The sequence below is a fragment of the Notechis scutatus genome, chromosome 6, assembly GCF_049901735.1.
Source record: "Notechis scutatus isolate UNSWTSFEM ecotype Mainland chromosome 6, rNotScu1.2, whole genome shotgun sequence".
In the NCBI taxonomy this organism is placed as follows: domain Eukaryota; kingdom Metazoa; phylum Chordata; class Lepidosauria; order Squamata; family Elapidae; genus Notechis; species Notechis scutatus.
This window is the reverse complement of record NC_142014.1, coordinates 7,205,887-7,222,984: the sequence shown is the minus strand read 5'-3', so window position 1 is coordinate 7,222,984 and position 17,098 is coordinate 7,205,887. Positions and strand designations below refer to the sequence as shown.

General features: G+C 35.6%; 1 protein-coding gene across 5 annotated transcripts in view; it reads right to left on the bottom strand.

Annotated features, from left to right (window-relative positions):
• The window catches only part of FOXP2 (forkhead box P2), a 658,430-nt gene that overhangs the window by 71,765 nt on the left and 569,567 nt on the right, over positions 1 to 17,098 (bottom strand). For 3 of the 5 annotated variants that reach the window (XM_087969290.1, XM_087969289.1, XM_087969293.1), the window contains 5 exons: positions 14,640 to 14,777; positions 13,330 to 13,503; positions 12,878 to 13,009; positions 11,113 to 11,287; positions 2,732 to 2,942 (listed from right to left, as the gene is read on the bottom strand). In XM_087969290.1, the coding sequence (XP_087825416.1) occupies positions 2,732 to 2,942; positions 11,113 to 11,287; positions 12,878 to 13,009; positions 13,330 to 13,503; positions 14,640 to 14,777 (830 nt within the window). The remainder of the gene's footprint in view (positions 1 to 2,731; positions 2,943 to 11,112; positions 11,288 to 12,877; positions 13,010 to 13,329; positions 13,504 to 14,639; positions 14,778 to 17,098) is intronic. The other 2 variants (XM_087969291.1, XM_087969292.1) reach the window with 2 other exon arrangements.

Below are 17,098 nucleotides of genomic sequence, written 5' to 3'. Positions count from 1 at the left end.
AATATTAATTTTAACGATAGAGTTGAATTGGTATGGATTGTTATTATATTTTATATTTTTTATATATTATATATTTATAATGTTTTCTTTTCTTAAGATATAGTGTGTAGCTTTAGAATGTACTAAGCAGAATCCGAATGAAAGTTATGTATTATATTAAGTGTTATAAACTTAGGGGAAAGATATAAAGGCGCCATACTCCAATCAGTGATTACAGGAGAAATTTTGTTTTAACGAGAAAAGATAATAGACAGCTGAAACAGGACAGACAAAGGATATAAATATAATGATTTAAATTGAGATGAAATAAATAAAATAGAATTAAGAGAGTTTAAAGAGGGGAGAAGCTATACAGAAAATCTAGAATGGTAATAAGATATGGAACGGTATATAAAAGTGAGCACGAACTTGAACTTATGTCTGTACGAAGAGATGTAACCCGGGATCAAGCTGCTTTCAAAAAAGATGTTTTATGTTTTCATGTTTTGTGTTTTGTTTGTTTATGTTTGTTTTTTTAAAAATCAATAAAAATTTTTGGGGAAAAAAAAAGAATTCTTATTAAACATTTAGTTTGAGTTGAAGTAGAAGCTACATGTCATCTCTAATAGAATACAAAGTAAGTGAGGCCATGGCAATCAGGCTTGAGAGCTGGCTATGAGGGCAGCTAAACTTCAACTATAGCTTCATGATCACAAAATTCATAGCTTAACATGCATGAATTGTTCTTGCAGATTTTTCTCATGGTACTTAGAGAACTCTTGAACAAATAGAGCTTGAGAACAGCACAGCCTAATTTGCAAAAGCATTCATCCCCCAATCTGTTTCCCCTCTCCATTCATGGGCCAAATCCCATGGTATGGTCTCTTCCATGTATAGTCCAGTCATTTGATTGTGGCAATAAATAAATAAAGCTGACCATGGTTAATGAGCTGGTTGGATTAGATAGAATGTAGGAGCTAGAGCCATTCTTTGAGGGAGATGGGCAGTTTAGAAATATGAAATATCAAATAAATAAATAAATAAATAAATAAATAAATAAATAAATAAATAAATAAATAAATAAATAACATAAATAATATAAATAAATAAATAAATAATAACATAAATCTCTCTCTCTCTCTCCTTATGCTAGGCAGAAGAATACTCATCGATGCATATCTACCTGCCTGATAGACAAGTCACAACATCCCTCTTTACCCTGGGATTCATATCTTTCTTGTAAATGCAGATAAAAGAAGAGAAATGCATCCAATATACTTTGTATATATTATTGTACTTTATATAAGGGTGCTGCCCTAGCTACTGCAGGTTGTAAGCTATATATGTGACTACTTCTGTGCCAGTTTAACTAATACATTGATATGTGAAGTGTAAATGATCTCATTTTCATATTGATGCTGAACTTCAGGATGCATTTAAAATTGACTGCCCACAGTTATTATTATAAGTAGTTGAATTCAAATGGACATATGATTCCATTTAATTAACTTTATTGAACATAGTATGGCAGTACTATCTCTGCTATACTTTTGAAAACTTCATAAATATTGTAAGCTACCCAGTTCAACAGCAAGATGGCTGGCATATAAATTTACAAAATAAATAAAAAAATAGATAAATATCACTGAGGTAAATCCTAGATATATACTGTTATTAGAATCACAATATAATATGATACATTTATAGTCTTGCTACAACACTAATATATTTCAGAAATGATGTTATGCGAAAACAATAGAATGTAAGTACCAGATATGTGTGCATGGAAGTAAAGAGAAAATGATACATTCATATAAACAAATCCTGGAGGTATATTATGCAACACCTCAAAACCCTTTTAAACTGTCATGGGTGTCTGTAGCCCTTATTCTTGTTGTCTTGTGAATATTACTTGTAAATATTATGGTCTCTAGACTAATGTTGCAATGTTTGCTACAGCAACTTTGAAGTTAATGAGTACAACAGACTTACTCACTGATGTGCTAAGAACTATGGCTTAGGTTCCCCTGTTAGTTGACTAATTACAAAAGACTGGAATTAGTGTTTGGGATCTAGAATCTCAGTCCCCAAACGGTGTACTTGGATGGAATAAGATCCTTTGTATCCAGTCCAATGTTCACAAGCAATTATCCATTTTGATCAGAAAAACCAGTTGCTATTTATTACCAATGGCACACTACTGGTACCACTTCATAAATTAGTCTGATGTCCTTTAGTTTCAGTGTGGCTTATATGTGACTGTTAAACAAGATCACTTAAATAAAATAAGTCCAGTTTTACATAGTGGCTTGAGGAGATGGAGATCAAGCTTTAAATTTAATATGGCTGAATGAATCTTTTACAATCTCTTTGTTTAACCCTCTAAGGATAAAGAGAGTAGAAGTTCATATATGCCGAATTATGCTCTTGGAGAAAAAATGGGGAAGAAATATAATTTTTAAAATTACATTGCATGATTGGCTTATTAGAAAATCCCTCTTTCAGGGTCATCCTTGTGTGCTATAAGGCAGAAAAAAAAACATATCCAAAGAAAGTAACAAATCCCATAAATCAGACAGGGAAAGTATGATAGTTCTCTTCATTGGTTAAAACTGATTAAATAGTCAATTTTAAAAACTAAATCAAAATGACTAAGTTCAAAGCAACATCTTGCTGAATTTTAAGTTAATTTTGTGAGCCATACTGATGAATATTTATACCAGATGAAAAAGCAGATGAGTTCTCTTATTACCTGTCTCGTCTTGCATTTAAAACTGATGACTGTCCATTCACTATGGACTGATGAGTTATTGGTGGCGATGCTTTGGAAGTGGTAGAGGAGGTAGTAGAAGAATTGTTAGTAGTGAGGTCTAGCCCTCCATGCTTAATGCCATTGTCTTCCATACTGTGAACTCCAGTAACTTCTTTCCATAACTGCTGAATCTCAGCAGGACTTAAGCCAGCTATAAAATGAAAGAGAGCTCCAATAATATAGGAAAGTGAGAGGTTCATATAATGAACTCAGTGTTGTTAATGGATTAATGCTAACAATAAAGATGATATAGTTTCCCAATATATCAACATGTAGTAAAATACAATTTCCCCAAATTTCAATTAAAGTCAATTAAAGGTCACCAACCTACATAATATAATCTCTCTTGAAAAATTTGTTCAAGGATCAATAAGAGGAAGCTACAACCAACAGCAGCAACTATATTTGAAAAACAGGTATTAATGAAATATTTAGATGATATTTTACATAGCCTTTGGTATATTTTCTTATTTTTGAATCTTGGCTAAGTGCATATATATGCAAAGATCACAACTGCCTTTCCAAAATGGAAATGATAAACTAAAAATAAAAAAGTGGCTTTAATACAAATGGTAGTACAGATTGTCCTCGACTTTCAACCACAATTAAGTTCAAACTTTATGTTGCTAAGTGAGACATTTGTTAGGTGAGTTTTGCCCCATTCTATGAACTTTTCCTGCCACTGCTGTTAAGTGAATACTACAGTTGTTAAATTAGTAACACAGTTGTTAAGTGAATTTGGCTTCCCATTGACTTTGCTTGTCACAAAAGGAGCTCTCATGATTCTGGAACACTGCGATCTTCATAAATGTGAGTCAGTTGTCAAGCATCCAAATGTAAATCACGTGAATATGGGGATGCTGGAACGGTCGTAAGTGTGAAAAATCATCATAAGTCACTTTTCTCAGTGCCGTTGTTAACTTACAACGATAACTAATGACACCTAGCTGGAACTATACAAGAGAAGTGTGATACTAATCTAACATTGAGGATACTAATGAATAATACAAGGCTATTGTATCTGATAAAGATTTTAGCTCTATACCAATTGATTTAATACAAATGTTCTTTGTTCTCTGAAGGTAAGTCAACAAGCACTCTCCACTAAATACTATTTCAATCAATTCCTATACTGAAACAAAGGGATGTCAGTTTTATCAAATTTCACATTTACCTTATTTGCTTACTGGTGCACTGAAGTAACCTAGTTTAGTTGTGGATTACCTGACTCAGAGAAATAGAGCTGCCATTCACTAGTAATGTATTGATAATACTTTATTCTAATCCCCCAATGGCCATTCCCAGAAGTTTCATATAGACAATAAAGAGCATTTGGAACACAACCTCTTGGCAGCTCCTTATAGATGCAATCTTCCAATACCAACTGTCTGAAACCAACCTTGAAAATAGAAGTGTAACAACTGCCAAAAAAAAGTCTAGAGAAATTGATCCAAACAGCCAACTTCTTTCAAAAAGCTGCTGACAGATGAAATAGAAATAGCAAGACTATTTCCTTATTCCTAGTCCTAAAAGTCCTCCATTACACTGAACAAGAATACTTTATCTCTCAAAATCAGATCTGATCCCAAATTAGAAAGGATGACCAATGTCCACCCCAAACACGGGCAATTATGCTACCACAATGTCAAAGAGACACAGAAGGAGGCAGTTGAAGTCTACAACTGTATACCAAGTAAGATTAAGATGTAACTGTACACTGATCAGAGTGTATGGATTAAGCACCATCTGATGCAGCAGAACTATAATCTGATTGATGGCCCTTAAATCCTGACCGAAAGGATAAGAGCCATTGAGTTTTTTGACAAGTCATATTGGTGTATTGTAAGGGGCTAATGACCTCCTTAATAAGTAAGGAAGTTTTCAATAATAGTTTCAAGTCCTGCAAAGCTTCAACATTAATAGGGGTGTTGGCGCACAGAAAGAGACTGCATCGCAAAAAAGACATTTCAACAGGGGATGTATTATTAGGCCATTCAGCAGACAATTGAGTACTGAGCAGGATGCCCCAGTGTCAACCAAAAGAATGGCACAGATCTGCCTCTGACTTGGATTTTTACTAGGGGTGAAGGTGGAGGCATTTGTGAAAGAGCTGGGAGACAAAAGTTCGCCTGCCTGTGTTCCCCTAATATCTCTGACAAGAGATCAGGTGTGGAGCAGACTGGGTACAGAAAGGGCATTCCCTTCTCCAGTGGGTAAATTTCTGTGCTGCTCTCATACTTCAGGGTTGGTGTAGAGAGCTTTATTCAGTCTGTTCCACACAGTTCTAGTTCAGGTTTTCAGTTAACCCCCAGCTGCGAGCTTAGCACAATAATTGGCTTGCAACCACATTGATCAAAGCAAAACAAACTTACAGCCAAACCAACAACAGTCTTAGAAATAAAGGTTTTGCTGGGTAGGTTCCAAAAATAAATAGCCAAAATCCACTCGGAGGTCCAGGGCCTCCACTGAGGTTTGTCAACAAGTCCAGTGGTCCAGTTTCAGGGCTTGCAAGGACAAGTCATGGGAATTGTCCAAGCCAGGAATTGAGGGGATTGTTTTCAGCAAAACCAGCCACAAACAAGCTCCAGACTAACTTTCCAGGCAATGGCCAATTAGTCCATCAGACAGATAACCAGCTGCTTCAAACACAAACATAAGCACCCTCCGCAACTGAATTAAATCCACGAGCTGCAGAGTCCCAGAAACACAAACAACCTTCTGGCTACGACCCACACACATTGCTTCCAGCAGCAACACTTCCTTCTGCCTGCCGTGCTAAATAGCCCCTCCCGGTGCAGTCCATTAAGAGGGGCAGGGCCCATCAATCTGGTAGATCTCGGCCTCTCTGCCCTGCACACTCTAGCATCTACCAAGGCTTGTAGCTCCTCCCCCTCTTCCTCATTGGCCTGTGAGCTCTCCCCAACCGAGGCATGCTCAGCCGGCAGTCCTGGGTCAGCCGGCAGTCCTGGGTCATGCCAGGAATGCTCTCATTCTACCTCAAGGCTTCCGAGGAAGACGTGGAGGAGTCATCATCCACAGGAGACATCACAATTTCTTACAGATCCTGCATTGGCTGGGCTGCAGGGAAAATAATTGTGGTTGATTACTCTGAGTAGCCTGAAGCATGGACAGCATTACCTTGCTCGTGACAAGACCTCCTCACCCACCTCTTTCATGATAACCCCCCCCTTGCTCCTCTTCTAATGTTTCTTTCTGTAGGGCTTCTGCAAGCAGCAAAACACTGCACTTTCCTTCTTGGTGTCCTTAGCCTCTACTTCAGGTGTAGCAACTTAAACTCTAAAGGGCACTTGTAGCAGCTTTTCCATTTTTTTTTCCCAGTGGAAGTGCCATCCAATTTTTGCATTTTCTGTCTGATATCAGGGCATTACTTTGATCAATAAAAAGCATATTAAACAGTGGTTCTCTGGAACCTCTGGATTCAGATCACCGTACTTCCAAAAGGCCTGATATAGAAGCTCAAAGAAATCACTCAGGCTTTTTGGAAGTACAGTGGATATCATATATTTTTCCAAGATTGTTCTGCTTAGGGATAGCAGTTTATAAAGCATAAATCATCAAATCCTGAATGCCTTTAATCTTCCATAGTCCATAGATTCACCCGTTGCAATATAAATACCCCTGATCAGCAGTCAGAAAACTTAAAACACTTAGCAGGGGGATCAATTTCATGCCTTGCCCTGGTCAACAGTGGGAATTTTATAAAGGACCACTCAGCAAACTTGCAACCTATTGAAGCACAGGAGTACAGGATTGGTGTTTTTTTTTTTTTTTTTGACAAATAACACATTGCCTGACTATTGTAAGAACTTTATCAAAGATTCTTGGACAAATATAGTCTTTTAACAGAAATTCAGTCATGGCTTTTGTACCCCAATGTGTGTTTGCATGTAATTCTCTCAAAAGGACCCATAACTCATGTATTGAGAGGTGTTGTTTTACCATCTCTCTCCCACCAATTCCCCTGATAAACAGCACCCATTTTATGAGCTCTGTGCCTATTTTGAGTAGTATATGATGGACATGGCACAGGAAATTGAGAGCGAATGAGTGGACACACATACAAGGAGAAAGGGGCCTGAGGCAACAGACTTGGTGGTGTAGTCAGTAAGACTATTTCCACAACTGTATCTACTGTCATCCTTACTGTGGGCCCTTACATATATAGCAGCTACTTTGCTAGTAAGCAAAACAACATCCAACAAACGTAATATCTCACCCCCATATTTAATAATCCATTCTCTTTCCATAAGGTACCAAAGACAAGTACCATTCCAAAAGCAAGTTTGCTATCAGTATAAATACCGTGTTTCTCATATAATAAGACCGGGTCTTTTTTTTTTTTGAGCCCCGAAAAAATGGCTAGGTCGTCTTTTCGGGGGTGACTTAATTCCCCCCCCCCCTTGCATCTTTGGGCGGGCGGGTGGCGATGGCTTGGATGTTGACCTCGGCGTTGGTGGGGCACTTCGTATCGGGGTCAACGCAGGCAGCACCATATCCTGGTGTGCAACAAAAGTACTTCCTAACGGCAAGCCGCCCCCCACCATCCCCCCCCCATTTTGCATGTTTTAATATAGGCCTTAATTTGGGGGGAGGGGCTTAATTTCATTTCATGCCTATAAAACATGCTGGGACTTCCTATTGGGGGGAGGCCGTATTGTTGGAGAAACAGGGTATTAATAACTGCACCTTCTGGCAACTCCAAGGCTCTAGTCAAGGCGGTAAGTTCAGTTTTCTGAGCTGAAGCTCCAATGGGGAGACCCAGTTTGTTGTTCTCCCTGCCATCTCTATACAGGTCCCTGTCTGCATCCCCGAGGTCAAATCAAATCTGGGTGCCCAGAAAACACCTCAGAAATGATTTGAACACAATCATGTGTAATATCTTGTCCCAGTTGGGGAAGAAAGGTGGCCGAGTTAAATTGGGTGCTCTACTTTAACGGAACGTGGGGATTATCTAGAAGAGCGATTTGATATTTTTCCAAGTGATTTCCTATTAGCCAATTACCTCCCTTTGTTTCAAGCAATTCTCTTATGGAATGGGGGGGGGGGGTTCAATTAATGAGGATGGCACAAAAGGTTAATTAATTGTTCAGCAGCCTTTCAACATTTAGACCAATTATCAAAATTATTAGAATCCTGATCAATATATTATAATCAATACAATATAATCCCCCCTTCATACCTTAAGCACTGCGCAGAAGAATGATCAATGAGGATAGGATAAACAGTGACAGCATGTGAGCATTGTTTCTTAGGACAACCCTTTGATATGGAGAAGGGCAAATAATGTATACAACAACAAAATAAGAGTATTAGAAAGATGATAAAGAGCAAAAAAATCCTTCAAGCCAGGAGTGAATGCTTTCTTGGAATGCATAAAGAAGTTTTTCTTTTTTGCAGGCCCAGGAAGAGTGAAGGTTTTAGTCTCTTTTGCTTGGGAGAAATCAAGTAATTTATCTTGATTTTCTGAAGCTCAGTTTGAGAAGCCAGAAATTTGATTCATATCCTAATAACTAATTTAATTATTCTATATCTGGAGGAACCATACATTTTAAACACCAGAACCATATTAAACTTCTATTTTAAAAAAATGTTAATTGATTATTTATGTAAGAATCTTCACATGAGATCAAACTCCTGTTTGTGCATTTATACTATAAGAAAAAAATAATCAATACTGTACTGTACTGTATGTTTTTCCGTGTCTTATAATAACAATGGGTCAGTACTTGCAATTTCCATTACTTTAAACTGCACTCAATGGAGCAACGCAGCTAGTTCGTTTTGGGTTTTTTTCTTTTGCTTTTTTGGTATTTTTTTCTTTAAAGGGTACATAAATGTAAGCCAATAATAAAAATAACCACACCCTTTCCCACTGAATCTTATATCTTTTAACCTGGACCAAAATGTACTATTTCTGCCCTACTTATACTTGGAAGGATTTGATCTCATTAAAAATTTGAGAAACATATGGATAAATTCATATGACTTTCACCTGCATTGATTTTATTGCTGAATGATGAAATGTTGTGATTAATTAAAATTATTCAATTAATCTATATATATATAAAAGTGAAATACCACTCATGCATCATTACAAAATTTCCAGAAGCGTAAAGCCTACAAACTTGAAATTTGGCACTTATGTTCCTCTGGGCTTCTAGATGCTTGCTAACAAAGGATTTTTCAAAATGACCATCAGAGCATTAGTATTCTGTATATTATTATTAACCGGCTCTGATGCTAAGGCGTTCTACTTCCCCTCCCCACCTGAAAAGAAATCTGTTCCAATTGCAAAACACAAGCAGAGGAGTTTCAGTTTCATTTTTAGTTTCACAACAAGCAGCTTTAGTACAGAACAGTTGAGCTAAGCCACACCCAGGCTCCTTGCTGTCACCTTCTTGCCCACACAGCAAATACTGTTTCAGTTTCCAAACAGCCCTCAACTCACAGTGACAGGATGCTAGCCGGGTGAATACTGATGGATGCTGGTAGGCAGAAGCAGATTTATTTATTTTTTTGCTTATTTTCCTCCCCCAAAACTAAGCCCGATCACATAGTTTTGTAGCAAAACACGGGTATCCAACTAGTCAAGAATATTATCAGAATTTTAAACATTTGCAGACATCTCATTTAAAACACTAAAGTTCTGAACAATGTGTGACAGGAAACTTCATCTTAAGCTAAGTATTAATGTGCATTACATTGATGTGCCTTTTAGGACAAAGATGTACGATGTGTACATACTTCTCAAAAACAGTCCTCTCTATTGAATTGCAATTTTTCATGGGAGAATTATGAAATTTGTGGAGTGTAATAAGTTGTGTTGCTTCTCCAAGAATATGCATGTCTGCTGAGCTATAGTCATTTTCAATTCTTACATTGTCAAAAAACAGGAATGATTTGTTAATCCATTCTGTAGTTGAATCCAGATTCCAATCTAATCTGTCAAACATTCTGAGATGAAAATTATAACAAAAGTAGAATGTACTTGCTATTGGAAAGACTGCAACCATATCACCTCCATACAAAAAAAGTGCAGTTGTGAAGGAGAAATACTATATTAGCCATTACTCCATGGTAAAGAACAAAAGTATTTTACTACCCAAAGATGTAGCACTCTCCTTTCATATATGTAACTTGTTTATGGTAAAAAAAAAATATGTCAAAAGTGGGAATGCAAAAGGAATCTGTATTCAGTTAAAAAAACGGAATATACTATATATATATATATATATATATATATATATATATATATATATATATATATATATATATATATATATATATATATGTTTATGGTAAAAAAAATATGTCAAAAGTGGGAATGCAAAAGGAATCTGTATTCAGTTAAAAAACGGAATATACTATATATATATATATATATATATATATATATATATATATATATATATATATATATATATGTCAAAAGTGGGAATGCAAAAGGAATCTGTATTCAGTTAAAAAAACGGAATATACTATATATATACTATACTATATATATATAGGAGTGAAAAAGGCTCTCAGAGAACCTGCTTATTCCCATCAGTTTCCAACCTATATCCCTGAGCTGTGACATCTACTAAAAAAACCTGAAATTATGGAAAATAATTAATTAAATTATTTTCAATCATGAAAATAACAGAAAACATGCTAAAAAAAATGGTAAAAATCCTTCTTTTACAGTTTGTTTTGATATCCTTCTTTTACAGTATCAATGATATTGATTGAACTGAGTAATACTTATAACTCTATGATATTAACGTGCTATGTTTGGATAGATTCACACAACTTTGTCCTAAAATATCTAAGCTACGGCACTGTCAACATTAATATATCAAACTGTTTTGGCAATGTAACCTTAATTTCGGGTATTCTCTCCTACCCCCTTTGTTTTTAATTAAATAGGGGGCGTGCATAAGCGCACCAATCGTGCCTACGTCCCTGTCCTATTGTTTTTTATTTGTCTTATAAGTATCTATCTCATGTATTCAAAACTATATTTATTCTTATACTTGTAATCTTGTAAGCGATTGACAAATCAAATAAATACTAAAAAATACTAAAAATGGAACACAAATTGCAATAGTTTTCAGCTCGCAAAGATGAAAGTTTCTTCTATCAAAGCTACACATTTGAAAATACAAAACACTGCTCATATGCACAGCCTCTTGTATAAAATAAATTTATTTGAAATATTTGAACAATCAAACTAAAGTAAAGGCAGAAATACCAAGTTGGAAATCACGATGAACTACAACCGGAAGAAGGTGGGGATCTAGAAATCAGTCATATCATACCTTGTGGCAATGACTGGACAGGAAGAGTGGGCTGGCCAGGAGGAATGGAAATGAGTCCCTGACGCTGAAGATTCAGCAGATGTTGCTGCTGTTGAAGTTGTTGCATTTGGAGGAGTTGCTGCTGGAAGACAAGCTGCTGGGCTGCCAACTGCTGTTGTTGTTGTTGCTGCTGCTGCTGTTGCTGCTTCAAAACAGAAGGACAAATGTAACGGAGGAGTGAAAAAGGCAAGATTCAGCCAACGGCTCTGGCTTATTTCCGTGATGAATTAGCAATAGCTATTGTGTTGTAGAAATAGGGCTAGTTTCTTAAAAAAGAAAACTCGCTTTACAAATAATTAGATTTTCGTGGGAAAGATGATCCGCTTTAGGATTCTTTTTAGCAAAGAATCAGAAGAAAGAAGACAAACCACTTTTTCAACTTAAAGAACAAATAGGTAAAATTCATGAAGGCGTAATTCTTTACCTCAAAATTTAATTCAAAAGCAGCCTTATTTTTCCAGCTGAGTAACTATGAACTGCAGTGGCCCATAAAGGAAATCTCCAGTGATCTATTAGTAAACTGAGGTGTAGCCTTCATTTTACTAGCCTGTTACCTCCTTTGCTGTGCTTGTTGGAATACATTAGGTCCCTAGCATTATATTCATGGTAAAGAAGCATCTTATTATAAAGGAAAGTGCTAACTTCCAATTTTGTGAGGTGTTACAAGATAAGCTAGAGTCTTTAAGCTCAGGAGGATATAAGGATGTAGTCACACTTCAGAGAAAGACCTTTCCTTATTTTTTTTAAGTTTGGATGACAAGAGAAACTTCTGATCCACTCACTGGAAAACAGACTGCATAATGGAGTAAGTCGTGTGGATTTCTCAGAGCCTCGGGAGAAATAAGGGAGTAATTTCTATTCTGTATTTGATAGCTGTCTGAAATTCTATTTACAACTCCAAACAGAAACAATGCCTTGGGAGGTCAGAATTGGATCGTGTATGTTTGCATAATGGGAAGCTACAAGACAATGTCTAGGATATACTTGCTGCTCAATTTAACTACTTGAAACATGTTTGTTTATATTATGTTTATAGCTGATGCAGTCTGCTGACAAGTCCAGGCCTGAGATACTGGCTTGTCATGTTGATTTATGAGCACATCAAACTGCAACTTTCTACTCACCATTCCAAACTGTACAGTAAGAGTTCATTAATCAGGGTCTGTGACTTCAAAATCTATGCCCAATTTTTTTTATAACTTTCTACTAGCCATTATTATCCAATCCATTTCTGAACTAGGGATATCACAAAGAGAAGATAAGTCCTTTATCGGTTCAAGCTTCCTTATATATATATCAGTCAATCAGTACTTTGTTCACCACTGTATGAAAGACAATATAACTGGATGGCAAACTCAGGTTTCACAACTGCAAACAAAATAAGCTGTAGCATCCTATTTTGTCATTGGTTTCACTGAATGTATTTAAGCACTGATCTTCAGGATGAAAGGGCTAAGAACAATAGCATTCTCATAGAAAGATTTCAAATGAACTATTAAAATAATATCCTTGATTATATAAGTTAGTTCTTTAAAGTTTAAAATGTTGAAATATAAAATTATATAGAATTCATCATTTTAATTAAATGAATATTTGGAGTACTCAATGTGAATATTATGCCCAGCATAAAAACCATTCTGAATAACCTCCAGTCTGTGTAACCCAACTATTTATTGGATCATGTTTATTCTATCTATCTATCTAGCAATCTGTCTGATCATCTTACCAATTCTATGGGCCATTTCACGAAGTCAGTTTTGTCTTCTTGCAATGTTCCCCAAGGACATTTTTGCACAGAGAATGCCTTGTATGAACCAGAATCTCCATGGATACAGCTGTCACTTCCTGGTGGTGATTTCTGCAATCACAGCACAGAGCATTTTTTCCCAACCTCTTCAATTATGGAATCATCCTTAAGAAGCAAAATCTGTATCTACAGACATCTTAGTTCACCCAAGATATTCTCTATATGAACATATCTTAAGGGGGCATTATTTATACATAACATTGTCTGCATGAGCTATCTTAGAATTATTTCAATGCCAATAGCTTCTTATAAAGACGGTCTTTGCAAAAAAACAAACACCAAACAAAAATCAACGTATTATGTTGATAATAACTTATTTTTCTCCTCCCCAGCTGCTCTACTTGCAGAAATAATAGTTATTTAGGCTCTACCTCTTTTGCTTGCTTTCCTGGGTGGTGCTGCTGCTGCTGCTGCTGCTGCTGCTGCTGTTGCTGCTGCTGCTGTTGTTGTTGTTGTTGTTGTTGTTGTTGTTGCTGCTGCTGCTGCTGCAAAAGCTGAAGATGTAACTGCTCTTGCTGTTTCTTGTAAAACTCTTGAAGTTGTTGCTGAATAAATCATTTTGACTTTAATAAATAAAGGTAAAGTTTCACATATTATGCATCTCCTAAACTCTTCTAGATTGGCACGTGGCAAAGTGGTCGCTAAGCTATACCGTAAAACAAAAATAGAACACGAAGCTGCAAATCTATATAGACTTCTCTCCCCTCAAAGTCAAGTCTGAAATATCCCAGTGCATATTTCAAAGTATCCTTTAAAAAAAAAAAAGATCTGTATTCTAGATCACGGGCAGCAAAGGCAAACTAATGCCTTCCTACCTTCATGCCTTCCTTTTCTTCCTTGACTGCCTGTCCTCTCTAAACAATATCAATTTCCTCACATATAATAAGGGTGGAGAGTTCAATAACCTGCCTGTGCAGGATTAGCAGCATGCCAGATGTATAGCAAAATGTTATTTCACTGTAATTTCTATGAAATCACATATCTTGTTTAAACATTCCGAAAATAAACATTATTTTCATCGTGATAATTAATTCTATTCCTCCTAAGTTCAGTTGAAAAGGGTAATAGACGTAATGTTATATGACAATATTGTTATTTGGTTTTCAATCAGAAATGTCAGGGATTCTTGACTTTCATTCCAGATTTACTCTTCTCATTCCAACTTCTGTTTTCATTTGATTAAAAAAAAAGTTAAATTCAAATTTCCCAGCCCCCCTCCAGTTATCTAAAAGTAATCACTAACATCATATAATTTTAAAGCAACTGTGATCTTAAAGTCTATTTACATTATTTGTTCAATTGATCACTCAAAAAGTACCTAAGTTCTTGAACATTTAAACATTGGTTTATTTCAGGGTTGTTGTGGAGAAAATAGGAGAAGGAAGATGGTACATTTGTGAGATATTTATAAATAATAATAAAGGAGGGATTAAAAAATTAAAATTCCTTTCTTCACACTCCACCTGCCATTATTGTTCCTGAACGAGATGTTAAAGTTGTATTCAAAGTTGAAAAATGGATTCTCTAGGCCCTTGAAAAAGTTTTAGGCTAAGAGAATTTGTCACAGACTTATATTATTCCTTTTTACGAAAGCAAACACATGACCTCTCACTAGCAAGTAGGGCTGACTATATAATAAGCCGAAACTCTGATAATTATCCAAAGAAGTATCCAACATTACCTGCTGTAACATAACTGCTTGCTGTTGTTGAAGAAGTGCTTGAAGCTGCTGAGGAGACAAAACTTGTTGTTGAAGAATCTGTTGCATTTGCTGAGGGGTGATCACTTGGGGAGTCATCATGGCCACTGACACAGGCACCTACAGAAGAAAGATTGGAGATATATTGTTTTCCTTCTTAACACTGGAATAGAATACTTAATAAACATTTTTCTATAAGTTATGATGCAATAACTTGTCCATGGATATGTCTTAACTATTATTCTTTTTAACTATTATTTTATTTTGAAGGGTAGAAGTGCCACAGATATGTAGCTTGATACATACTGAGGCTATCTACTCACTCAGTTGTCTAATTGAAAATAACCCTGTTTGTGCCATGGCCTGTCCATTCTAGTAATTATCATTAGAAGGTAAGGTAACAAAATGTTATTTCACTGTAATTTCTATGAAATCACATATCTTGTTTAAACATTCCGAAAATAAACATTATTTTGCTATCTACTCACTCAGTTGTCTAATTGAAAATAACCCTGTTTGTGCCATGGCCTGTCCATTCTAGTAATTATCATTAGAAGGTAAGGTATATAGTCCATGTTTATTTAGAAATTCTCTCTTGTTTTTTAAAATTTACAAATCAGAATAATACGTTTTTAAAATTTACAAATCAGAATAATACGTTGGCAGATGTATGAAAATAAAATGATATTTAGCATTCTTGTAACTTCTTTCCTGTTTAAAAAAATTACATAATATCTATCCCAGTAGCACTCAATCTTTTCTTCACCATGGACCCTTTTAAATATATTTTGTGATGGTCGTGAACCCCCAAGATTTAACTGAAGATTTAAATCATAACATTTCTTCAAGCCTTTGTGGACCCCATGACGATATTGTGCCCCCCCCCAGAGGTCCTTGAACCACAAATTGAGAACCACTGGTCTATCCTATAAATTACATTATAGCAACAAAAGTTAATTTTGATTTTACAGTTGGGCCACTAGACCTGGGTTGCAAAAATCTATAACCCTTAGATGGCACCAAAGATATCTTTGTAGTATCTACTGGACATCAGCATCTTTGTAACCCAGGTATGGTGATACTAACAGTATAATGTCTTCAAATTTCTGTTCCAACATTCCATAAATGCTGATCATCTCTGTAATATTAGAGAGGCAGATGTTATATTGCTTGGGTAAATTTGTTTAGCTGCTTTTATTTTATATTTTATTTGAACACTGGATATTTAAGTATTCATATGTCACATCTTTAACCCACCATATCTTTATATTTACTTATAATACACAACAAGCATATTACTACTCTTGAAAAAAGCAACCACGGACCTAGTCCTCAGCAACTGATGCAACTTACTTCATGACAAAACATTATAAAGTTTCGTGGTTCTTATCATTACAACCCTCAATAATACAGAATGGGATCAGAGTAACATGAACTATTAACATTATTTTTTTATGTATCAACCAAATTTCACTAAAGGCAACTCTGGGTGGTGCACAGCCCAGATAAACATATTTTTCTATATTAAAGATAAAATAATATAAAAATAGCAAATTCAGATATAAAAAACTGTAATAACAATAGTCTAAATATCCAAAATACAATCAAAGTGAAGGGAGAATGAAAAATGGCTTTAACCGTTGAGCCATCTAGCCAGGTCTCTACTCCCATGGGTCGTGAGAACCGTTTGGAATATCAAAAGTGATGGGGCCAATCTAATTTCAGGGGAAGGAATGTTTCATAAGAGAGGTGCCTCATAATATGAAGCAACAGTCATCAGATATTTTAGTAGAGAAAAAGGAAACTTGGTGGACTAATAATATTTTTATAAACAGTTTAGCTTTTAATTTGAGTCACAGCTTCTCATATTAATTCGTAGGAAAAAATCTATGATACAAATGGAAATACTGTTATCTGTTTTAAAACAATAAATCTTTAGTTTAAATAAAATAGGACTGCAGAGTTTATAATGATTCACACACACACACACACACACACACACAACACACACTGATCTTCTTGGCACCAACAGTTTGCTATTAATTGTATGCTAAGATCCATAATCCATCACACTCGAACCATGTCATCTTTACTCAAAAGTCTCACTTTGTTTAATAGGACTTAACTTCCAGTTTTACGTGCATAGATGCCTTGAAGAAAGGGATAGGCCAAGCATTTTAAAATATGGATTTAACTTTGTTTGAATCCCTTTTTGATGCTGATCTGTTTTTTAAGACCTCAGAACTGTGGCACGCTAATTCTAGACACATCAGATTTTATCAAGCTCAAAAGTTTACATTTCATATGTTTTGTGAATTATTGCTAGACATTTTTAATGTTGGGTAGGATAAATGAGCATTTAAAAATAGACAATCACATGGCAGGCTTTCAATATGGTACAATCATTTATGTCATAATACTACAAAAACAAAAGGATAAAG